General features: G+C 43.8%; 2 protein-coding genes across 9 annotated transcripts; one reads left to right on the forward strand and one right to left on the reverse strand.

Moving 5' to 3' along the window:
* Positions 1-150: 150 nt before the first annotated feature.
* Positions 151-20,716, forward strand: LOC120446447 (atypical protein kinase C). Of its 8 annotated transcripts, none has more exons than XM_039627431.2 (11): positions 151-402; positions 1,157-1,424; positions 1,488-1,608; positions 16,998-17,048; positions 17,438-17,523; positions 17,594-18,550; positions 18,608-18,802; positions 19,149-19,270; positions 19,854-19,980; positions 20,046-20,304; positions 20,364-20,716. In XM_039627431.2, exons 2-9 carry the CDS (start codon positions 1,224-1,226, stop codon positions 19,939-19,941), a joined length of 1,821 nt encoding a protein of 606 aa, XP_039483365.1. In that variant the 5' UTR covers positions 151-402; positions 1,157-1,223; the 3' UTR covers positions 19,942-19,980; positions 20,046-20,304; positions 20,364-20,716. The 8 variants fall into 8 exon arrangements, with proteins under 8 accessions (XP_039483365.1, XP_039483367.1, XP_039483362.1 ...); XM_039627433.2 differs by lacking the exon at positions 19,149-19,270 and adding an exon at positions 19,638-19,753 and having other exon boundaries at positions 154-402; XM_039627428.2 differs by lacking the exons at positions 151-402; positions 1,157-1,424; positions 1,488-1,608 and adding exons at positions 4,580-4,716; positions 12,568-13,139; positions 13,694-14,669.
* Positions 20,717-22,041: 1,325 nt separating this feature from the next.
* On the reverse strand, positions 22,042-25,353 carry LOC120446450 (fas apoptotic inhibitory molecule 1). Its single transcript, XM_039627444.2, has 5 exons — positions 23,790-25,353; positions 23,358-23,547; positions 23,200-23,265; positions 22,358-22,645; positions 22,042-22,282 (listed from the first exon to the last, which is right to left on the reverse strand). Exons 2-5 carry the CDS (start codon positions 23,493-23,495, stop codon positions 22,088-22,090), a joined length of 687 nt encoding a protein of 228 aa, XP_039483378.1. The 5' UTR covers positions 23,496-23,547; positions 23,790-25,353; the 3' UTR covers positions 22,042-22,087.
* Between the last annotated feature and the right edge of the window lie 328 nt (positions 25,354-25,681).

Genomic DNA, 25,681 nt, shown 5'->3' on the forward strand with positions numbered 1-25,681 from the left:
ATTGATCAACGTTTATTAATATTTCCCACCCCTAGAACCGGTGTGAAAGCTCAAAAATACCAATATTTTTCTTTGCTCTCAAAACAGTGTTGGCGAATGTGATGTCTTGTAGGCATTTTCAGCACTCCCCGTCGGTATTTTCTGTGCTGTCACTTCGCGTTCTCCGCTTTGTGCTCTCCTTCCAAAACGAAATAAACGGAGAAATAGCAATGTTAGTTTTAATTCGTTTAAGCCACAACAATTAATTAAAAGAGTGCGAGTGCCAGTGTCTTTATTAAAATGTATGTGGCGCACTGATTGGCCTTAATTTAAATGTTTCGTGTTGTTTGATTTGTCCCTGTGTTATATTTGTGCGGCGTTTTGTGCATACTTTTTGTGGTTAAACAAACTAAAGGAACTAGTGTGAGTCGATAAATAAGCTTAAGTTTATAAAAAGTGTTAATTCTAAAAAAGCGGCGTCTTAATTGAAAAATGCTAATGAGTTAAAACAGGTTGGCGACTCTCCTGCTCGCTCTTGTTGCCCTGCCCCCGCTCTCTCTCTCTTGCTCATTTGTTGCACTGTTGTTGTTGCTGCCAACTGGGTACTTTTAACAGTTACCTTGGTCAATGTACGGCATTAATTACGCTCAAATACCTAAGTACTGAGATGCCAAGTAAGTGGGCTAAGAAAGAGAGGCGAGGAGTAAAAATAAACTAATTTGCACACTCGGTTCGGCGTGCTAATTCCACTTACTTTTCTCGTTTTATTGTTTTGTGGGCGTTTTGCATGATTCATTCGCGTTTGTTTTGTCTCATTCGCTTTATCACCGTCTCCGCATTTGGTGCAGCACCAGCAACAACAACTACCTGTGGCATGCAGTTCGATTGGCGTCTGCGTGTGTGTGCGTGTTTCAAATGTCAAAGTTGACATTTCGCTTTGGGCGGGATTTCAAATTGGTTTTCAAAGAGAGAACGATGACGGAGAGAGCAAAAGAAATTCATAAGTTCTTTTATCTATCAGATTCTTAAGTAAAAATTTAAGATTAAGATTAATTAAGATAATTGTAATTATAAAATATGATATATTAAAATATAGTCGGTAAAGATGTGTGTTATTTTAAGTTTACTGTAAACCGCTTAATTTTTAACACGTATCTCTTTGTTCTTATTTTTGCAGTTTTCTGTTATCAATCTGTTTGTCTCTGTGTGTTACGTGTTATCAAAATATTTTATCCAGCTAGCAAATGCAGAAAATGCCCTCGCAAATTCTGAACGACGGCAGCAGCGTCAGCTTGAATAGTATGAACATGGCCAATGCGCCCAATAGTATTACGGTGAAGACCGCCTACAATGGCCAGATCATCATCACCACCGTCAACAAGAATATCTCCTACGAGGAGCTCTGCTACGAGATTCGCAACATCTGTCGCTTTCCTCTGGATCAGGTAAAGTTATAACTATAAAATAATGGGAATTCAGATTGTGTTATTCATTGCGCATTTTCACAGCCCTTTACCATTAAATGGGTGGATGAGGAGAACGATCCCTGCACTATATCAACGAAGATGGAATTGGACGAGGCCATACGACTTTACGAAATGAACTACGATTCTCAATTAGTCATTCATGGTAAGTCTGCTAAAATGTAGAAATGTTAAGAATATTCAAACTTTATTGGTTTTGGAAATGCTTCCCAGTCTGAGAAGCATGGTTGTATTATAAGTTGTCGTCTAAAACTGAGAACGATAAACGTATCTAATAAGGTCAGTTAACTTATCAGAGCGAAAAGAAATATGGAACCAAAGTAAGCCTAGTAGTTATCTAACTGAAGATACAGTATATGCATTAACAGAATTTCTGTTCTTTTTATTTTGAATTCTCCAAGTTTTTAAATGATTTACTGCTGCTGCCGCAAGGTAGGCAGCAAGTAATTAATTAGCCAATAGGCAACACATTCCGTCTTAGCTTCCATAACTTAACCAGGCACATTTAGGCCTGATTAAACATTGTGAGCGCGTCTTGTTGGCTCAATAAACTTGAGCTTTCCCCGCGAGTTTTCCGGCTGCCTTTCTGCTTTTCCGGCATCCAAAGGCGGCGTCATCCACTCGAGTTAATAACATAAAATATTAATTAACCCGTACGAACACTCGCATGCTCGAAAAGCCCGAGTCTTGTGGCAATTGCCAAAGGCAGTCAGCGTTCTTCAACTTTTGTTAACTCTTCCCTACCGCCGACTTATTTGCATATAAATTCTGCTTGGATCTTGGCTCGCCGACATCATTTATAATTCATTATAATTAAATTGTTTGCTTCGTGTGGGTTTAAGTTTTCGCCAGCTTTTTTTGAATTTTAATTTTCCTGTTGTGCGGTTTTCGGCGATCTCACTCATGCACACTGTGATGCGAGTTTTGTGCTTAATTATGCCTGCCGCAACAACAAAAAGGTTTCACTTACCACACTCGTTCGGCGAATGACAAACACAAAACCCTTTATACAGTAAATTACTAAAAAACGTGGGCCTGAGGTTAAAGCATAATAAACAAAGAATACACTCTTTCTTGGCTGGAAATGTAGGTCATGTTAGTTTTATTGAATAAGATATTCCACAGATATAAAATATTCGCACACACAAACTTGTTCTCTCCATTAAAATTTATTCAGTTCAATAATCCTTTTGAAGGGAAACATATAAAGTGTAGAGCCCATTCGAATTTTTCCGAGTTATCCACATTATCCTTAGCCATTCCATACCTGTGGTCATTCTGTTTTTCCGAACACCGGTGTGTAAAACAAGAAAAAAAGCCAACTTACGGCCCAGCAGATATGATAACTGCCAGTCGCACTAAACAAAGTTCGTGGGTGGTGGCAGGGGGGTGTGATGGAGGGGTGTTACAGTTTCCGCTACCCTTTTTATGCGGCTTTGTTTTTGTTCTGCGGAGCAGGCTTCCTGATATTTTGTGGCCATTCCATCCTCACATATCGCCGAATGACAAAAAAGAACAGTGTGTAGAGACAACATGTTGGTTGTTGTTGTTCACCCTGTACTCTTCAAGGGGTATGCTGTATTCGTGCAAATCAAGCGTACTTCTAGTTCTTTATTTTCTTATATTTTCAAGGCTTATGCTGAAAAGTATGATACTTTAATATGTAATTGCCTGCTAGTGGGTATCTTATCGGTCGAAACACTTTACAGTCCCATTCTTTCTTGTTTTTATCCTTGTGTTATGTGGCCACGTGTAAAAAAATGCGGCTTAAAATGTATTAAAAGCGTTCTGTGTGTGTGTGTGTGTTTGCGTTCCTGCGACTGTGTGTGTGCGTGAGGGAGAGGGACATTGTCAAGGTATTTCGTTACCGTTACACGCACTCCTGCATATGTTAGGATGTCCTGTCTGTGTGTTTGTATGCCGAACATGTTTTCTGTTTGTGTGCTCATTGTTGTTGTGTTGATTAGTAAATGGCTGTTGGTGTGTGTGTGCCTTGCATTTTTACAAGCCCTTGTTTTGACTTTTCTGTTGTTGCTTCTCTTGTTTTTTGGTTTCGTTTTCTTTTTTTTTTTACATTTTGTTAACGTTTTTTCTTGTGTTGCAAAGTGTGTTTGTCTGTAGAGTTTTGCTTCCCCTTCCGGCTTCATCTCCGCCCAGCAAAAACCTCTGCAGCTCCCCCAATAACCAAACAATACAAAAAGTTGGAATCTGTAAGCTAACGGTATAATTTATGCGCCTGCAATATGGCAACGCTGTCCGGCACACACACACACATATGCATATGTACATGAAAAACTTTTGTCCAGGTCCGAGGAACTTTTTTGCAGCTCATAAGGTCGATACACAAGATGCCATTACCCAAGAGCGAGATAGCGATGGCGAGCAGAGAATAGAGGGAGAGACAGAGAGAGAGAGAGAGAGAGAGCATTTCCCCAGATGCCACAAAAAACAGCTGAGCCAAGGAGAAAGGTATTGCCATCCATTGAATCGAAGTTGGCAATGCTAAAGCGCCGGTCTGCGGCTTTTATTTGCGCTCTCTCTGCTCTCTCTCTCTCTCTCTCTCTCTTCCAAAGTAAAGTAGATTCACAAGGCCAACGCCGCTGTCTGGAGCTAGGGAGAGCGGGGAAGGGGAACTTTCTTTTACCAATTCCCGGACAAGGACTGAGTTTTAGGAGCATCTGCCTAATTCAGTTGCAGATCACCATCGCCAAACTGAACAGCGTGTAATTTAATTATTACATTTCGGAACAAAAGTATTTTTTTTCATTTTCATTGCTAACCTAAAATCGGTCATAAATAAAAATATTTTATTAGAATAATTTTTTTCCAAGCATAAATTCAAAAATTACTGAAAGAACAACAAACTTTTTTTTTCAAACTGTAGTGAAAGATAGAGCCTCTAAAAATTCTCTCTAGTTTCTTTTTTCGCTCTTGCTCTTTCCTCCTTCCATTCGCTGAGACTCGCTCTCAATAGCTTTCTCCATGGCTGCCGCTACTTTCTCCCCGACAAATTTCCCTAGCATACTTCTCTGCATCGGCATTTCACTCGCGCGTTGGCCGCTCGCCTGTGTGGAAGTGCCGTGCGGATTTCGATAAAAAGATACAACTCTCCGGGCCTTACAAACAAATACATAATTATAGATATATATATACATATATATATGTATACAAATATACATGGTTTTGCACAGCTAAACGACAAATTGAGTTTCTGCGGTGTGAATTAACAAAAGAAAGCGCAAAAGTTGGAGTTGTATGTCGGAAAAGAAGTACAAATCAGTGAACAGCATAATTTCATATAATTATTTTCTCAAACATTTCCACTCGTTCTTCGGCAAGTCCCGAAAATCTTGCGGAAAAAATCAATTGCCCCCGTGCAATATTTTTTGACTGTTCTGCCGAAGTTGTCGTACATTTCTGATTAGTTGCCATACAATTTTCCGCTGTGAGAAGGGGGCGGAAAATGGGGAGGTGAAAAGGCAATGGACGTGAATGATTAACATAATGTTGTGAATGTTTCTTTAATGAAAGTTTTGGGGCTGCTAATGAACTTTATAATAGAGTTACCCCTGAGATGTGATGACTGGAATTTATAACCGACCGTAACTCGCAAAATCAATATATTTCGCAACATGATAACTGGACCCTTTATAAAGAATAATTAATTTCAAGGATTGGAGAATAAATGTAACTTACTTATTATTTTGTAAGAAAACAAGGGGACAATTTAATTTAAATATCATTATTTTGTATACCAATACTTCAAAATTAATAATAGTAGCGTAAAAAATGAATGGGAGACCATAAATATTCCACCCACTTATATATTAAATACTTCATATTCAACATAGTAACTAAAGTTCTGGAACGCTTTAAAAAACACACTATTTTCTATGCCTCATTTATTTTGCACTTGGACAGAGGAAACCGACCAAGATGAATAAAAATCAAAGAATTGATTTCCATTTTTGTGGGTTCCCCTTCAGTTTTTCTGCATCACGCTGTTCATTTTTTCCCAAAATTTTTGGCTGCTGTGCGCCAGACACTGGCAAACAAAACCACACACACTCGCACACACACATGCCAACATCATCCAGGACACACGCCCCATAAGATGCTATAAGTGCCTGGGCTACGGCCACAGGGCACTCAACTGCAAGGAGCCTGATCGCTCGGACTGCTGTCTCCGGTGCGGCGAACAAGGCCACAAAGCGAAAGGCTGTGTCAACCCGCCGAATTGCCTGATCTGCAACAGCGACACAGACAGGAACCACCCGACAGGTAGCTCTACATGCCCTACCTTTAAAGCGAGCACAACAAAAGGAGCCCTAAGACGCCGCATTCATGATTAACATACTACAGCTTAATGTTAATCACTGCGCAGCTGCACAGAGCCTTCTGTCCCAAACAGCGATAGAGCGCAATGCTGACGTCATGCTACTAAGCGAACCGTACGCCCCCGGAGTGGAAAATGCAGAAGCTCTTTTCGACTCTACCCGTAAGGCGGCAGTCATATGCTGCAGAAACCTCTACATAGAGGACCAGGAAAGTGTGCCAATGCGCGGCATTGCGTACGCTAAAGTGAAGGGTGTCCACTTATACAGCTGCTATGCCCCGCCAAGTGACAGCCCGGACCTGTTCGAGGACTTCTTAGACAACCTGATACACCACGCTAGAGGGCGCAAGCCGGCAGTCATTGCAGGTGACTTCAACGCCTGGGCAATAGAATGGGGAAGCCGGACATCTAACCCCCGAGGTAGGGCCGTTATCGATGCCATGAACCAGCTGGATCTGGTGCTGCTGAACGATGGTGGCAAGCCCACGTTTAACAACGACAGAGGTACATCATTCATCGACGTCACCTTTGTTAACCGAAGTCTAGCCTCCACTGCAAATTGGATGGTTCAGGAAGACGTAACTCTGAGCGATCATGCCCTAATCACATTCAGCGCCCGCTCGTCGTGCACCGCACAACGACATGCAAGGAGCACCCTTGGGCAAGCATGGGACATCAGAAAGCTGGACAAGGACATGCTGGCCTTTAGTATCGAGCAAATGGAGCAAACAACTGGGCATGCGGAATCCATGGTGGCGTCGCTCATGAAGATGCTGGAAGCTGCATGCGATGCAGCGATGCCGCGAAAGAAGAAAAATGGCAAACGCAAACCTCCGGTCTACTGGTGGAACGGCTCCCTCAACCACCTACGCTCGGAATGCTTCAGGGCAAGGAGACAGGCGCAACGAGCCAGAGGATTTCCTCAGCACGCGGAACTTCACGAGGCTTTCAGATCGAAACGTGCAGATCTTAGAAACGGCATAGCTGCTGCGAAAGCAAATGCTTTTAAAGAATTGCTGGCAAGTGTCGACGAAGACCCCTGGGGAATCGCCTACAAAATGGTTAGCAACAAGCTGAAAGCCGCTGAAGGTGGTACTCCACAGGACCCAGCCCTACTGTCAACCATCGTGCAAGAGCTATTTCCAAATCAGGATACCCTATGGCAACCCGCGCAAGAAATCCCTGCCCCGGATTTCCCGGGTGTCACTGCAAGTGAGGTCATCGAAGCGGCAAAAAGGATAAAGCCCAACAAAGCCCCTGGTCTCGATGGCATCCCAGGTGTCGTAGTTATGGCTGCCGCAAATGCTAGGCCAGAAATCTTCAGGGACACCTTCCAACAGTGCCTGATTGATGGTGTCTTCCCATCCCGCTGGAAGAACATGAAGCTGGTACTGCTGCCGAAAGGAAAGGGTCCTACCAACGCTGCAGGCAGTTTCCGCCCACTTTGCCTGCTGGACATCGTGGGAAGCTCCCACAAGGGTCGGTTCTTGGACCAATCCTGTGGAACATAATGTACGACGGGTTATTGTCCATTAGCAAGCCCACAGGAGTGGAGCTACTCTGCTTTGCAGACGACGTGGCAGTTGCAGCGGTTGCCAAAACAATACCGGAGTTACAGGACAGGAGCAATGCAGCGATTAGCTCAACTATTAGCTGGCTGGAAAACGCCGGTCTAAGTATTGCTGCGCACAAGTCCGAAGTGGTGTTGTTGAGCAGCAGAAAAGCCGTCGAGAGTATACGGGTCTCGGTCAAAGACGCCCAAATAGAGTCAGCTGGATTCCTTAAGTACCTAGGAGTTATTGTAGACCACAGACTGTCATTCAAGGAGCATGCGAGATACGCCAGCAGGAAGGCAGCGATGACAGCAGCAGCACTGGCAAGACTCATGCCAAATATAGGCGGACCCAGGATGCCGGCCAGAAGGCTGCTCGTGGCGGTCGCGAAATCTTCGCTTCTATACGCAGCCCCCATCTGGAGGAGTGTCACAAATAAAGTGACGTACTTGGACAACGCGCGTGCAGTATCACGGACTCTGGCCCTTAGACTGATCAGAGGATTCAGAACAATCTCGTCAGATGCGGCCCATGTTCTCGCGGGCATCCCCCCGATCGATCTAGAGATTGAGGCTCAATACCTAAAGCGAGAAGGTATTTCCGGAGAAGAGATCACAGACTGGCTGCATGGAGTGTGGCAGACTAGGTGGCATGATTCGCAACAAGGGAGATGGACCTACCAACTGATCCCAGATCTAGTTGAATGGGCAGGATGCGAACACAAGGAGGTGGACTATCACTTGACGCAATTTCTCACCGATCACGGCTGCTTCCGGGGTTACCTCTTCAGGTTTCGCCATGTTGACTCAGCCCTGTGCCTGTTCTGTAGCGACTCAGCCGAAACAGCGGAACATATCCTGCTGCACTGTGTAAGGTTCCGTACAGAGAGAGAGATACTGGAGACTCTTGCTGGATCTCCGCTCAGCCCGAGGAACTTAATGCGCACAATGCTGGCGGACAAAACCGTGTGGGTAAGGGCCCATGGCATTATCATCGGCATTATGAAACGAGTTCGCATCGATGAGATGGCCAGCAGACCCGTTGGATAAAGAGCACCCCCGTGTGGTGGCGGGGCAAGAATACCACCTCAGCGGGCTCGGCTTGTCGTAAAAGGCGACTAAAGAGTTAGCGAAGGAGCGTTTCGCAGCAACGCAACAAAAGTGGGGTTGCGATCAGGCACCACATCCTGCTCACCGAAGTAATACCTTGACTGGAAGTCCCGGTGAGCGTAGCAAGGACTGGAGAGCGTTCGGAGGTTTTTGTTTAGTACGTAGGCGTAACTCTACTTGAAGAGTTATGAATCGTGCATGCCATTCACGGACGGTGGATGGTATCTTTTGAAGATTTTATTTTCCTGCCGTATTTGTAATAAAAAAAAAAAAAAAAAAAAAAAAAACATGCCAACAAATGACGCAAAATGAGGCAGTGTGTGAGTGTGTTGGCTAGTGTGTGAATGTGTGTGATGGTGTGCGAGAATCCCCACCCTAAACTTGACCTCAGGCATTTGCACTTCATCAAGCGCTTCTTGCACCTCGGCGACCGTCTGGATGTCCAAACTTGGCCCAAACCGACTATACTATATAGACGAGATGGATCCATTTCGTATGCATACATATATGTATGTGAGGCATATATGCACATATACAATATATATATTTTTATATATATACAGATAATATGAGTCAGTGGGCTAGGAAGAAGCTGCAGGGCGAAACAATTTCCTTTTATTCTTTGCGGAAAGCGTTTTGCTGGCCAAGCTGTCGCCCTGCCATTTAAACTTGTTCGTTTCTTTTTGGCCCGAAGGCTTTCACTCGTACCAGGTGTGTGTGCGCCTCCTTTGCCAAAGTTAAATCAGCAAATTTCCACTTTTTTTTTTTTTTTTGGGTACCCTGGGGTTCTGTTTTCGGTCCGTGTTCCTTTATTTTTTAGGTTTGCCTATGTAGCCTTTGGGAGATTTGGTACCCAGTTCGCTTGCTAGCTGGCCCCATTATGATTGTTGGGCAAATTTTAATGATGCCATTGGGCTTAATGAAATTATTGTTAGTTCAGCAAACAAGGAAGCCCATTTCGGTATAGTTTGGGGATCAGTTCGAGGATAGGAATGTGGGCGGGATTGAATGGTATATATGCCATATTTTATTTTATTTTGGATGCCTATATCATATGCATACAGTGATGCAGGGAGAAAAAGCCGAGACCATATTACATACAGATTAATTTGATTGTAGTACTCAAACAAGATATGCGGTGCTACTTTGAGGACCTTCTGCTTAAAGTTGAAGCTAGAATGTATTTAGTTGTATATACATTTGTTTAAATGTTATATATACAAAAGTGGCGGGTTTTAAAGACGATAAATCTTGATAACTAAATCTTGTGCATAATACTAAAATATACTTTTTATCCATAGAGAAAAAAAAGTACAACAACGTTTTTTATATTCATAGAAGACGCTCTTTATTACGTTTTAAGCATTGGGCATTCTTTCTATGAGTGCCAACTTTATGGCATTTCCATCTTTGCCGCTTTTCTCTTCTTTAAGCTGTGCGAAATTTTATATCCACTGGAGGTCGACGTGGGTGTCAGGTGGAAACTTGCCCGCTTGACGTCACTCGGAAAAGCCAAATTGATGTTTAACTATTGATGCCTCTGGTCCGTGCTGGTATCTGGTGGCCCAAAGATGGTGCCGCAGTTCTCCTGGCGCACATCGCCTGCTTATGTTTATCGTTATGTTTGCACAAAGTTCAAGAGTGGGCGGATGATTGGGCCGCTGGAATGGTCAATAATTCGGGGCGTGGCGGGCTAAATATCCAAATTTGATGGGTTTCTGATGTAAGAAGCCGTGCGAATTTAGGCCATTCAAATTCTTGAATGGGGCAGTAAAGAATAAACAATAGCCATTGGGAATATTTAATCGATAGAATTTTGCTTTATTGAGATTAAAAATACTTTCAAAATGCCATAGATTTTAAACATAATATCATTTAACAAATATAATTTAGGTAGCTAAAAGTTTTGGCTAAAAGGGATGTAAATAGAATAGGATTTAAAAGACATATATTGTGAGCACTTTCCCTATTCGCTATTTGCCTATTCGCCTTTAAAACTTTAAAACCAAGCTTGTACTTTAAGCTTGTTAAATAATTTTCTTGTTTGCAAATCAGCTTTAATCTAGCTTAGTGCTGTGGGATTTAAGGACTTTGGGCTGGCCAACAGGGGTGTTTCTATGGATAGAACCTAGAAGGGTTTGGTGTAGGTGGCTGGACGGACTGATGGGTTGTTTGGGATGCTCTGTTCCCATCCTGGACAAACAAGCTGGCAACCAATATTCATGCTCCAATTGCAGGGAAAACAATGCCGGCGGAGTGTTTATATTTAGCAAACGCTGAAGGATAGTGCCAGCGCAAGAGGGGAATGGACGAGGAACGAGGATGAGTTGGAGGGGGCTGGCTGAATTTAATTCGAAAATGCATCAGATCCTCCTTTGGGTGCTGCCCCCTTAGTCACCAGTCCGCCAGTCACCAGAGAGTGCATCATCAGCAGATAGCGTGGAAAACAAAGAAAAACCGGAGGAAATGAGTGCCAAACAAAGGGATCTGCTTGCCTTGTCACGACAAGGCTCTTGTGTCAAGTGGATGCTGTCCACCTAAGGACCTCGCCACCCCACCCCCTTTTCGACCCACTTCGACCCTCGTTAATCATGCGAATTATGCATGAAAGTGGAGTGCTTAATTTCAATTGTCTAAACAACAAGCGATTGCGATGTGACCTACCAATACACTTGAAGAAAATTTCTGTTTACACTTCACTGCATCGGTGGATGGTCGCTTGCCCTGTGTTCGTCTTTCAGTGGAATACAGTACACGCTCAAGAAAAATAACTTTTATAATCAAATTATGATAGTATGATGTATACGGACACTTATTACCTATTACATTACCTTTATTTAATTACCGATAATCTTATTTAAACACATTATGAATTCTCCTTTCCTTAGTTTAATTCAGTTTTGGTATATCTAAATAGTTTAATCAATTTTTGGTTAGAATCATTAATGTTTTTCAAAGGAAATAAGTGCTTAAAAATTTTCTATAACTAAGCACTAAAAGAAAAAAGAAAATCTTTTGGATAAAAACCCCCTTAGTCTGCTGCACAGAGTCTCCACTGTACTTGGCTGAAATGTAGGAATGGCAACAGAAGATTGCATACTTAAAAGGGCGATTGCGAGCAAATTTCCCTGCGCGCGTCGACCGATTTTCTCTCTCTGGGCTTCTTATGCTTTCTCCGCCGCGTTCTCTCCTTCTCTCTCCAACATTCTCAATAATTTTTGCTCGCTCTTGGCTGCCTTTCACGCCTTTGTCAATTTGCAGCAACTTGTGCGCTCGTTTGACTTGGGTTAAATTGTTTGTGATTGTCGCAGCCGTGTCTCTGTGTGTGTTACCAATTTCTCCAAGCGACTGTGTTTTGTGTGTGGGTGTGTGTGGGTGTCCTGACAGAGTTGTCAGCTGTTCGGCCTGCATTGCTCTCGGTTTCCCCGCTCGCTTCTCTCTTGTCTTTCCCATTATTACACAATTTATATATTTTTTTTTAGGTGTGGTTTCTGCGGCGTCTGCAATCGGCCACGCCCATAACCAAACGCCCACCGCCCCTCTCCCACCGCCCTTCTCACGGCCACATCCTTGTGTGTGTCTGGGTTTTTCTTTTAATCAATCATTACGAACTGCGAGATCAGCGAAGTGGGGGATACGCCGCCTGTCGTTTTGCTTTGAAACTTTGCTTTGCATAGTTTGCTGCGCCATGTAACTGTAATTGCAACTGGGACCTTGTTCCGCTTTCCTTCGCGATTTACTTTCCCCACCCCTCGCCGAGTCACTCGCCACTCTATCCAATTTTTTATACGCTCCATTTAAGAGGGGGGCTATGCTAAGTGGATATATTGGTGGCACTTAGTCATGAAACGCTGGCAGTGGAATGAATGAAGTACTTTGAAGTGAAATTAGTGGGACTTGCAAAAATTGAATAACAACGTATTCGTTGCCAAAAACAAACACTTTTCTCAAAGTTTTCAAATTATGCAGACTTATCTTGCGTCTGGTTTGTAATGACCTTGATAACAGACCAAGCTAAAAAGCAACTTTCAATCATGTCTTACTAGTTCCCCCACTTGCATTTCACAGTGCGTAAGCTAATTTAATCTTATGTTAACCAATCGCAGAAACAAGTCCAGTGCAAACGAACTTAAGAAATAGTAAAAATCAAATTCGAGCAAAATCAAAACCAAACGAAGCGAAAGCTTAGTGAACTGAAACTCCATAAACGCGACGCGAAGTGAAAAATAAAAAATTCAAGTAAACCAACATGGCCTGGGGCTATTGGTCCGCCACGACTGTGGATCGCGGACGATCGCCGCGCCGCCTGACCCAATGTGCTCCGCTTCCGGTCAACATAGTGCAGCAGGAGGAGGAGGAGGAGCAGCCCTGCCTGCCGCAACAGCAGCAGCAGCAGCAAGCGCAGCAGCAACAGCAATCGCAGACCTGCCCCAGCACACCATCGGCCAATCAGCAGGGCAGTGGCAACTTGTGCTACAGCCCCACCTGTCGGTCCCGCTGCTCGAGTCCTTGTCCAGGATCGCCGTGCGGCTCCATCACGCCGCCACCTCCGCCGATGCTCACGTCCTCGCAGCAGCACCTGCACTCCAATAAAAATTGCCCGGCTGCCCAGCAACTGATGACTCACCTGGATTACGCCGCTCGGAGACAATCGCTCGACCAGCTGGACAGTCCACAGGTATTCGGATCATTGTGGCTTACATTTTCACCCAGAACTCGGCTTGAAGAAAAGGAAGGGAGTTACAGACCTATTTTAATGATTATTCAAGTTTATCCTAGTCAGTTTATGGTGATTTATTATACAATAGTACCAGATATATAGATACACCCTACATATCAAATACCTTCGATAAGTTAGTCACATTTGTAATTGTATCCCATCAATTGGATATAGATTGCTCATTTGCTCAACTTAAGTTTTTGCCACGTAGAAATGTACACTCCCACTGATTACTCAGATGTTCCCTTTACGAACTAGTTACATTTACAATTTATACTTATAATGACTTATCAAGCAGATATTTATTTGAATAATATACTGCTTAGCTTCTTTAAATGCATTATTATTCTTAAAGGGAAATGTATATCATGACTTGGATGTAGCATTCTTCATACCCGATCTGTAAAGCAACTTCAAGCTGAGTTCGAACCAAAATTCTGGCTTAAAACCCCTATCACTGACCTGGTTATCCATTCTGTTCTCATCCCATTCCGATTTCGAACATAATCCAGTCCAAGTACTTTGACATTCAGGCCAACCAGCTGTCGGACATCATGTGCCGCGGTGCGGTGGTCAGTTCCATTCAGTCGGCGAACAACACGCTGACCCGTGGCGTATCGATGCACAGCCGGAGTGGCAGTGCCCACGGGAGTCACCATGGCAGCCACCACAGTCACAGTCATCATGGCAGTGCCCACGGATCGCTTGGCTGTTTGCAGGGCGGCGTGGGAGTGGGCGTGGGCGTGGGCGTGGGCACAGGGAGTACGGGCAGCATTGGCATGATGTCGGCGGGACACATCGACACCGGTGACTACGATGTGCCGCATCCGCATCCGTATACGCATCATTATATGCAGACGACGGCTTCGGTGACCCCGCCACATACGTCGCTCAGTCGTCCGGGATCGGCGGGCGCCGTGTGCCAGGGTCACGACTCTGGATCGGATTCCAGTCAGGGCTGCGGCGGATCCATCATGGGCGGCATGCTTGTCATGGGTCATCCGGGGCACATGGGCAGCCTGGGTCATCACAGCGCCGGCAGCGGATCGCTGGGCAGGTGCTCGAGCAGGTGTCACAACACGAACACCACCACGACGGATGACTCAGGCGGTGGCAGCAGCGGCGGCGGCGGCGGAGGAGGAGTGCCGGGCACCATGAGCAGTGCCTCCATGGCGGTGGGAATGCCGGGCATGCTGATGGACTACCATCACAGTCACCACAGTGGCAGTGCCGGCAGTGGCCTAAACGGATGCGGCGGCGGTAGCATCGCTGGTGGCAGCATCGGGGGAAGGAGCAGTGTGATGGGCACGATCCATAATGGACATGGCCATCATCATCAGCAGTATCACCACGAGTGCATCCACTACGAGCGGCTGCCCATTCCCGTGCCCATACCCACTGTCCCCATGGGCGTGGCACCGCCCTCGCAGCAGATGTCACAGCACCAGCTCCAATCGGAGGAGGAGATCGAGCCGGCCTATGCGACAGGTAAATGGAATCGGCGTCTCATTGGAATATTTAGTCCATATTCGGAATGCTGTTTAAGTTCATTGTTATTTGTTTTATTCTAAGTTGTTAAATACCAATTATTTGTAAGTTTGTATGCTAAGATATAAAGATAAGGCAAAGTTATAAGCCATCCTTGTTAATTTGTTTCGTTTATTTCTTAATATCCTTGATTTGCAAATCCAACTTAACAATGTAATATAGTTCATTTCCCTTCAGTGCGGGGTGCTTCTGACAACTTAAATGACATGAAGCCATAATATAAATGCCCAATCTCAATTAAAACCAAAACATTTGCAAAGTGAAACATTAAATTATTATTTATCGCCTTTGGTAATTTTGGCAAATGTTTGGTTTCAGTTTAAATCATGTGTGCCAAGAACTACTTGTTTTATGGCTTTCAAAACTTACAGAAACACTGAAAATTAGGTGCAATAAATTAGCGCTTATCCAAATTTATTATTTGCAATAAACTATTGATTTCCCACCGCCTCAGTTGTACTGAACTTAATGGAAGTGCCAGTCCGATCTTATCGACGAAGCCATTCGTCGCGCTCTCACTTGCTCCCAATCGGTGACAATTCAATCGGCCACTTGAGGCACTTGGTTTTATTGTTCTTTTGTTGTGGCTTTTGGTTTGGTTTTTGGTTTGGTTCTGGTTCTCGGTTTCTCTGTCTCTTTGCTACTCGGTTTTCTCACTTGATTCTTTTAGTTTTTGCCTATGCTTCTTGAACTGAAAAGTCGCGCGAACTCAGTTCGTAGCTGAAAGTCGCGCAGTGACGACGCTTCGCGCGTTTTCAAGAGCCAATCTCGAGTGCTTCAACTGGGCTCCAGTGACCCCTGAACTGACCACTCATCCGAGTCGAGTCGCCCCCTAATCACCAATTAACCACCCATCCAACCAAGCCACAAGCCATCGCAATGATCATCTGGAGTGGCTTCTGCGAGGCGGCCCAAATATACAGCACGCAAACGGCTACTTTTATGACCGGCGGAGCATCGTGTTAGTGACGACGTCTTATTTAAATTGCCAATTAATCAATGCGGATTCCATGTAGATCAACTACGGGTGCAACTGCCTAGTGCAAACTTCAGTTCGAAACTTTCTAAACGCAGTTTTGTGACTCTGAAAAGTGAATGCTAAGAAAACTGAAACTTAGGAGCTTTTAAAGCAACCTTCCTCATAAACTCAATTCATGGCCAATAGTGGACACATTGATAATGTATTATGTGTGATTTGATACCAAAACAAAATCGTTCCCTTCCGCTGCGACCTTCAGTCCGCTTAGCCTCACCTCCCCCCTGGCAATATGACTAATATTGCATATCGCGTCGATTGTTTTTAGCTGTGTTCTGTGTTTCCCCATGGCCCTACTCACTCTATGTATTCTGGTCGTCTTATCTGGCCAGCAAGGCATTTACGCGGCGTAAAATAAGAACCGGCTAAACAAAAATAGCAAAAAAAAAACAAGAGCGCAGTTTAAACAAGCGGTGTGGGTCCTATCACAGTTGATAAGCAAAACACTGAGGGTAATAATGTGCATAGTTGGGAAAGAGAATACTACTAGTATTTAAAAAATTCTAGGTCAATGGGTGGACATGTGTGCGAAACTATCTGAATATTAACCTTGCAGACGGACAGGCGAATTTATTGAACCCTAGACTCCCTGGGACGACACTTTAATTGAATTATGAATGGGCGATGGGCGATGAGCGATGAGCGATTGTTGGGCGGAGGGAGAATCTATCTGATAGCTGAACAATTGGTCTCAATTGATGGCTGGTGGTCTGCCGGAAAAGCTTAATTAACATTACTCGGAAAAGAGCGAAGTATCTGCCTCCTGCCCCAGTCGCATCCGTATCTGTATCTGTATTTGTATCTGTATCTGTATCTCTCGGGTTACTTCAGTAGTCCAGTATCTTGCACTCCCGCTCATTATTCTCTCTATATGGTGCGTGGCACCGAGATAAGGAACTAGCAGTGTTTGGAAATCGGATTGGTTCAGTCGAGGAGTGGGTGCTGACATGTTAACAGGCCACTCACCACGCAGTACAACACGCGTCCATGTGGCTCGGCAAGAATCCGTTCATAAGTAAAAATCGAAAATCGAAAATCAAAAATCGCATAGAAAAATCCCATCAAATTGATAAGCGACCAGCGGCAGGAAAGATATTTACCCGATGGGCAAACTAGCTTGCCGTAAGCATGCCCTGTCATTACCACAATTGGCTACTTTATGTTTAGCAATATAAGTTAATAACATCAGTGGTGTCAAGTGCCTAACCAAGCTCTTTTCCTTTGTCTTTCAGTATTCCCCAATGTTCCTCAAGCGCCGGGATTGTCCTGCGATGGCGAAGATCGTAAGTATTGGCTAAAGTAACAGATTTTAAATATATGTATAAGTTCTAACGATAACCATTCGAACGGCTAAGTTTGCAATATAAATAACACGACTAAAGATTACTACCTGCTATTGATTCATCGATCGTTTGAGTCATTTTGCCCCCTTTAACGAATTGTGTTTTGATTTAAAAAAGCGTTTAAAGTAAATGAATTGAAAAGTAGAGTTGCCGCTTTTGTAGATTTAAAGTGCACAATAATAGAAAGAATTTCTTGCACGTGTAATCATTTTCTTCCCGTTGACATCTGTCTAATTTTACAAGTGCTGTTCTCAAAAGCTAATTCTAACCATATTTAGGTAATAAGAAGTTATTACAAGCCTATTTACTAAACGAATTTGATTTTCCAGGCAGCATCTATCGACGCGGTGCTAGACGCTGGCGCAAGTTGTATCGCGTCAATGGACACATCTTCCAGGCCAAGCGTTTCAACCGGGTAAGTGGAAACTGCCAACTGTCCAAAGCCCCCTTAAAACTGTTGAAATATAATATGATATTTCTTGCAGCGTGCTTTCTGTGCCTACTGCCAGGATCGAATCTGGGGACTGGGCCGTCAGGGTTTCAAGTGCATCCAGTGCAAGCTGTTGGTGCACAAGAAGTGCCATAAGCTGGTGCAGAAGCACTGCACCGACCAGCCGGAGCCGCTGGTCAAGGAGCGGGCGGAGGAGTCCAGTGACCCGATGCCGGTGCCCTTGCCGCCGCTTCCCTACGAGGCGATGGGCGGCGGAGCCGATGCCTGCGAGTCGCACGACCATGCGCACATAGTGGCGCCACCGCCACCGGAAGATCCATTGGAGCCGGGCACACAGCGCCAGTATTCGCTGAACGACTTCGAGCTGATACGGGTCATAGGACGCGGCAGCTATGCCAAGGTGCTGATGGTGGAGCTACGACGCACACGACGCATCTACGCCATGAAGGTGATCAAGAAGGCGCTGGTCACCGACGACGAGGACATCGACTGGGTGCAAACGGAGAAGCATGTGTTCGAGACGGCCTCGAACCACCCGTTCCTGGTGGGGCTGCACTCGTGCTTCCAGACGCCCTCGCGGCTCTTCTTCGTCATCGAGTTTGTGCGCGGTGGCGATCTGATGTACCACATGCAGCGGCAACGGCGGCTGCCCGAGGAGCACGCCCGTTTCTATGCAGCCGAGATTAGTCTGGCGCTGAACTTCCTCCACGAGAAGGGCATCATTTATCGCGATCTGAAGCTGGACAATGTGCTGCTGGATCACGAGGGCCACATCAAGCTAACGGATTACGGCATGTGCAAGGAGGGCATTCGATCTGGGGACACCACCTCCACGTTTTGCGGCACACCCAACTACATTGCCCCTGAGATCCTGCGGGGCGAGGACTACGGTTTCTCGGTGGACTGGTGGGCACTTGGCGTCTTGCTCTACGAGATGTTGGCCGGGCGTAGTCCGTTTGATCTGGCAGGAGCCTCTGAGAATCCCGATCAGGTAGGTTACTGTGTTTCTTGGTCCCGGGAAATTCTAATTTGCTGTTTTATTCCGCAGAACACTGAGGACTATCTGTTTCAAGTGATCCTGGAGAAGACCATTCGTATACCCCGCTCACTGAGCGTTCGTGCGGCCTCTGTCTTAAAAGGTTTCCTCAACAAGAATCCCGCTGACCGTTTGGGCTGCCATCGGGAGTCCGCGTTCATGGATATCGTCAGCCATCCCTTCTTTAAGAATATGGATTGGGAATTGGTGAGTCCAAGGGCGGTTGTCTTCCTGCTAGCTCTGTGTGTCCTGGTGAACTTGTTTGTGATTATGGTAATGAGTCAGGCTAACAGAAACTTATAGTAATAGGTATTTATAGTAGTTACATTATAAAAAGATTAGACTTGGCTCAACAGTTTATTGAGACCATCGTTTCCACATAGGTCAGGTCTAAAGTAACTCGTTCCACTTTTATTTACTTTTATTTGTATTTCTGTGGGTATATTGTTGGCCGCCGATAATGATCCAACTGAGGCAATCAATATCGAGCATTTTCTTTATTACCTTGGACATTAATGATATCTATTATTACGTATTCGATTGCGCGTTAAAGATAGCTCAAAAGGAGGTGCAACCGCCTTATATACCCAACATAGACACGGGAGATCCGTATGTGACAAGCAACTTTGATGTGCAATTTACCCAAGAACCGGCTGTACTAACGCCAGATGATCCGTAAGTCATACCGAGTTCCCCAAATCCGAAAGATGGCAAGTTGTGCTAGTTTTCGTATTTCGTAAATCCCCGTTTTTGCATGCGATAAATTCCCGTAAGAGATCTTAGCTTAGCGTCCAGACTAACGGCAGGTAAATGTTCCTATCGATCAGCCGCATTACGACCACGCCACGTATTCCATCCATTGATCCTCTCTATCTGTCTCTGAAAATACTGAATCCGCTTTCAAAATGAATTTTTTTTCATAATCATGCTCAAGCCACACCGACATAATGGAGAAAAATGTTTTATGTTTGCCCATTGGCTGGGAGTTTTTCCTAATCGATTATGATTTCTACTATCCTCATGCACACCCTACATCACGCAGCTTGAGCGCAAACAGGTCACGCCACCATTCAAGCCACGCCTAGACTCAGATCGCGACTTGGCCAATTTCCCGCCCGAGTTCACCGGCGAGGCCGTACAGTTGACCCCGGATGATGAGTAAGTTGAGATCCAAGATGGCCCTAAGTTTTATCTATCTATTCGTACGACTTGCACCAAATGAGATGGCTAATTCACAACGATTTTCTTTAACTCTCAGTCATGTCATTGACAATATCGATCAATCCGAGTTCGAGGGCTTTGAGTATGTGAACCCCTTGCTGATGTCTCTGGAGGATTGCGTCTGACACCACGAAATGTGCGACTTACATCCGTATAACATGCGGGTAAGTGATTCACTGCTATATATATGTACATCCAATTTTAAAGTAACAAGTGGCATTCTTATTAGCTCTATGGCGAGGATTCCAGTGATTACGATTCCGTGGCTGACGATTTGAGTCTCCTGCATTTGAACAGCGCAGCGGGAGCTGGTGGATCAGTTAGCAGCAATAACAATCTCAGCCAGCAGCAACATTATCGCCAGCAACAGCAGCAATATCAACCCCATTCAGCATACTCACAACAGCAACAGCAGCAACATCAGCAGCTGCAGCAACTTCAGCAGCATCAACAGCAGCAGCAGCAGCAGCAACAACTTCATCATAATGGTAACAATAACATTCATAATAATCAAATGCAAGCAAATAATAATAAAAGTCTACTGCAGCACATGTTTTGCCTTCCATTGAACTAATTAAAATAACGAATTAGATAAAACCACAAGCAACAACAATGAGCCACACAGCAGCAACAAATAGAAGAGCAACTATGAAAATTAAAACGATTCCAAAAATATAAATTTCATAATATACAATCTATATAATCCTTTCTCAACAACAGACACAACTTTCAAAAGCAAAGTATATTTATTATATAAAATGCAAAAGCAAAACAAAACAAAATGAAACAAAAACTGTCACAAGTTGCAAGTATTACACTAAACGATTACTTTACTATTTAAGCACCTAGGCAGACAGGCAAACTTTATGCAAGCAAAGGATAAACCATTTCATAACTCAATGCAAGACTTTTCACCAACAAACTTAGGGAGAACGATCCCGCGAGAATGCAACAAGAACTTTTTAAGCTAACAATACGTGCATCAAATATGAATATATAATTTTTAAAGGTTTAACACTTCAATGAGAATTTTTAAGTTTCATTTTACTAGCCAGGAAGTGTGCGGCGGAGGAGGCCGAGGAGTATATACTTCAAGTGAATCAATCTATAATATCTAAGCATATATAAACTCTAATGTAAAATGTGTGTGTGTTAGTATTAGACAGCAGAGCATGGTTTTTAAAGGCGACAGACAGCAAAAGATCGACATATACATAACATACGTGTACTGTGAACAGCAATAGTTAATGAAAACCAATTGAAATACCAATTGTAACTTCGTAAATCTAATTATTACACAGAGAACCATTTACCGAAGTCGTGGCGGGCGGTAAAATTCTCTACAAAATGCGAACAAAAACATATTTATTTATTTTATTCATTTTCTACTCTGTATTTTTAACAACAAGCAAACACAATCCGTCTACTGGCAATATATCTTTGTTAAGTATTAAAGAAACTTTTGTTTTTAACGCATTCCACTGTACTTACAACAACAAAAATATATATTTTTTTGTTTATTTGTGATGGCATATATAGTGCCAGCATGTTTTTGTAATCCACATATAAATATTACGAAAATTATGAAAATTAGTATATATCAAAAATATCATTGTGTTGCGAAGGTAAATAAATTATTGTGTTTTTAATTGAAGCTACAAATAAATTTCAACAAAAATGTTACTTGTTAATGTATGAAAAGCAAATAAATGAGAACAAATTAAGCGCATATTGTTAAATTTCCAAATACAACGCAATCTAAGAAAGTAATATTGATCAAAGTTTTTGATTAAAGATTAAAGAACATAGCAAGCAATCAATTTAAATGCTAAACAAACAAGACGAACAGAAAAACAATTTCAAATTGCACTTAAACGTTACCGATTTTATTAGTAACGATCTTTATTCTTTAGCCTATCCCAATTATTACGTTGTTGTGTTTGATAACCAAGTTCTATGAGTAAGTTTAATTAGTATATAATGATTTTAACGAGCGTATACATCAATTTGTATCTTCTTCAACTGATGTTTCCGACTAATTTTTTAAACTGGATGCACTTTTGGCATATATTACCAGATGCTAGCAAAATGAAATTGAAAACGTGAACGATAGTTGCGTTACAATTATGCATATAAACAAAAACGAATAAAGTATTGTATAAGACAAAGTTTGCGCTTTAATTGGTTTGGAAATTAACTTTCGTAAAACTTTTATTAACAACCGGGCACAAATTCAACAAATGCAAAACGTTATCCTATCGTGTGGAGCCCTCAGTTGCTGCTCTGCAAAATGGAGACCGGCTCTTGCATAATCTCCTGAATCTTCGCCTCCGGAACTGGCACCCCATTCGCCAGCAGAGTGTGAACGATGCCATCATGTTTATTGCCACTTGAGCGTGCCTGAAGCACGAATTCCGTGTCCTGCAGCAGGAACTTGGTGTCTGTGCCGCCGTGAACAAAAACCGACTGCGAAATGGGGGTAATAAAGTGTAAGAGTGGTGTGGTTAGAGTGGTGAGCCAATAGACCATTGATTCCCTCACCTCCTCGGTGCGCAGCTCATCGTTCACATAGAGACTCAGCGTGTCCAGCTTCAGCATTATTCTATATTCCTGCGGCGCCTCTGCGGCCGCATCATCTGTATATAGCCACAGTCGATACTGCCGTGTCATGTCCTCGGTGTACTGGTCGTGCGACTTGCCGTCGATGTAGAGGGAGTACTCGTACTTGAAACCCGGCGCAGGATCAACGCGTATGATGCAGCGCGTCTGATCGATGTGAAAGGTGTCCTCGCCAACCAGTTTGAACATCCAGTCGCGACGCAAGACTTCCTGGGAATTTAAGTCAAAACAGACAAACATTCAAGCATTTTGTAATATTCCTTTGAGTCGTTGCATATGAGCATATCACTCATACGCGCCGTTGCCCTTGATCAAATCTTCTGTTTTCTTTGATTTATTCTTGCACAATGTGCATTTTACAGGTATCGATTTAATTTAAGCAGCTCGTATGCATTGTAATTCAGAATGTTCTTAAGAATTGAATACTTTTTTAATGGCGTTTAAGTTCCAACTTGTCATGTAATAAACGTAAACTTGATGATGTCCTAAACATGAACATTAAAACTGAAATGCTCAATGTCGTTAAGGGATGACAGAAGCATATATATATTTCGAAAAATAAAACATACAACACATATTAATAAACCCATCTTTAATATTTGTATTAATTAAATGAGACCATTTTAAACACCATTTTGTACTGTTGAAGGATGAATACGCACGTACACGACCCGTAACTAAGTTCACCTTCACAATGCAAATACTTCGCGAGCTCCAAAGCCACCAACCACCCATCCAGCCCCCAAAGGAGCTAAAAAACTTACCCGTCCATTGACCCAAATCATGCGGCGCCCACTGGTTGTGCCATGTTCCAGCTCGATGCGGTACATCTGCGCAAAAAATAAAAAGGGGGAATGGGGGACAATTATTGCGAATTTCCATTAAATATAAGTGGCGGTTTTGAAAAAACAATCGTGTGTACCTTGCCATTGATGGGCACACACCATTGGGCGACGATATTTTGTTTGTTATAGCGCTGGTCCTCGGGCACATGATCCTGCGTCATCGTGGGCTGCGTGGACAGATTCTCCAGGCGCAGCGTGGGCGATAGAAAGGACATGGGTCTGGAGCCTCGTGTCGATCTGGCACTGGTTCTGGCTCTGGCTCTGGCTCTGACCCACCGCCAGTCAATCAATAAATCCTATTAATATTTATTGTAATCGCCTTTAAAGTGCAGCCAACCAAATGGCTTACACAAAACCAATGCCACGTAGCTGGTTATATTTGCGGAGTTCAAGGAACCCAAAACCGATTGCAGGCCGACTTGTGTAATCTGCAGATCTGATTTTAATGCACTTCCACCATCCCAGTGTTTAGACCCCCTCCAAATCGGGCTAGAATTTATTCCGCTCACCGACTTCAGCGGGCGGCGAGAAAACCGCAAGACCGAACCGCACGTTGTTAGCGCCAATGGCACACTAAACAACAAAACCGTGTACAATGAAAGCCAAAGGAGGAACCAAAGAAAAACTAGTTGGCCCGGCTGGCTGCCTTTGCCTTTGCCTTTTGGCCGAACTGGGCTCTCCGGCAGCTCTGCTCTGCTCCTCTGCTCTGGCCTGGCCTTAGCCTCAGCCGTGCTTCTGGCCGAGAGTCGCGGCCGCGGTCGCGTTTGTCGGTCTGCCAAAGTGCAGAGCAACTACGCCGCATGGCGCCAAAACAGAGTTGATTTGTATCCACTACTCGTGCGTGTGGATATGCGGATGAGTGTGTGTACAGGGAATGCCCCTTAGGACTTACACACATCCAGGCAAACTATAGCATTTAAGCCCGATATTTGCCATACATATCGCAAAGTGAAGTTAAGGAAATCATCACCATTTCCTACCAAATATGGCAGTTAACTTTTCCGTTCACGATATGAAGTCCTCACTGTAACCACTTCTCAATACCCCACCGAGTGTCGCTCGCATAAAAATAAACTTTGCCCCGTCAAGTATGCAATTGTTTCTGCATTGCAATTTGGGCTGGCTTGGCTCTGGGTTTTTTTCGCCAATGCCTATGGCCTCCAATTGAGCGTAAGCCAAACAATATTCGTGCATACATATTTTATTCTGGATGACAATTATTTGGCCCTGGGGAATAGGATAGGAACTCACTGTGCCACATGGCCAATCGTCGCAAATTTGTCGCATTTTGTTTTGTTGTCATGTTTATGGCGCAACATTTTCTGCCCATAAATACACGCCGAAAATGCTAATGACCGATTGGGTGGGGTTAGTGGGCAATGGGCGGATTTCTTTCGCTTTCGCTGCCAAACGGAGGTGAAGACTTGCCGCCTCCGGTTGCTATTTCAATCGACCAGAAGCGATATTGATAAATGTATTTGGGCCAGATTGGGTAAGGAGTCGCCAACGAAACGGGCACATCATATGTCAAATCAAGTTTCCCAACGCTCCATGGCTCCAACCCATTACCTCCCCCATATGGCCACCCAAGTGGGTGGGTGGCAAGAGAAACATATGCCATCGCCCCAGCACGCGAAGGTCACTGACAAAGCGCCGTTTGAAGTCGCTTACAGTTTTAGTTGATGTTGGCGCTATCAAAGGGGCGGAGTGGGTGGCGATGGGCGTTCTTGTGTGTGTGTGTGTGTGTGTGTTTGCTGGTGTGTGAACAACAACAACGGTGGCAGATAACGAAACATTTGACAAGGACAAGGCTGCCCGCCACCCATCAACTCCCCTTTCAGCACGAAGCTCCCCGGAGGCAGTGTGCTAGTGTAATTATTAGTGCTCTACAAAATAAATAAGTACGTACATTCATGAAAACATTCATTTTTTCCACGCTTGCTCGCGGATCTGCCAACTACAGCACCATGGGAGTTTTCCGCATTTTCCGTCTAGAAATCTCGAAAATAATACTAGTTATATTCCTCTTGCAATCCTTTAGTTTTTTAACTTATTCTGTGCTCATAAGCAAACAGTAATTGAAGTAAACTTGGACAAGCGCATGTTCATATGGTATACCCTTACAATCTATTTAAATGGAATATTTTATGATACATGGTTTCAAATCAAGTTGAATGAGTACAAGTCAATAACAGAAGCTATGCCAATAATTATAAGTATTACTTAACTAGAAAAATTGGTAGTCATTGAAATAATATGGAAATTGTCTCTGCAAAGTTGAATAACTAAAACCTATTCTATTATATAAGGCCAACTATGTATATTATATATTCATATGCTTTCAAAAGAAAGTAAAATATTAGTTGATTTCTAAATAAAAGAAATATTTTTTCTATTAAAA

This window comes from Drosophila santomea, chromosome 2R (assembly GCF_016746245.2).
Source record: "Drosophila santomea strain STO CAGO 1482 chromosome 2R, Prin_Dsan_1.1, whole genome shotgun sequence".
In the NCBI taxonomy this organism is placed as follows: Eukaryota; Metazoa; Arthropoda; class Insecta; order Diptera; family Drosophilidae; genus Drosophila; species Drosophila santomea.

Excerpts from the sequence above, each read along its gene's own strand:
- LOC120446450 (XM_039627444.2), bottom strand. The coding sequence starts at position 23,495 with ATGTCCTTTCTATCGCCCACGCTGCGCCTGGAGAATCTGTCCACGCAG. Across the intron at positions 23,266-23,357 it reads GTGTGCCCATCAATGGCAAG|ATGTACCGCATCGAGCTGGA; the intron begins GTACACACGATT and ends TTTTTTGCGCAG. Across the intron at positions 22,646-23,199 it reads TGATTTGGGTCAATGGACGG|GAAGTCTTGCGTCGCGACTG; the intron begins GTAAGTTTTTTA and ends TTAAATTCCCAG.
- LOC120446447 (XM_039627428.2), top strand. The coding sequence starts at position 12,711 with ATGGCCTGGGGCTATTGGTCCGCCACGACTGTGGATCGCGGACGATCG. Across the intron at positions 13,140-13,693 it reads ACCAGCTGGACAGTCCACAG|TCCAAGTACTTTGACATTCA; the intron begins GTATTCGGATCA and ends AACATAATCCAG. Across the intron at positions 14,670-16,997 it reads CGAGCCGGCCTATGCGACAG|TATTCCCCAATGTTCCTCAA; the intron begins GTAAATGGAATC and ends TTTGTCTTTCAG.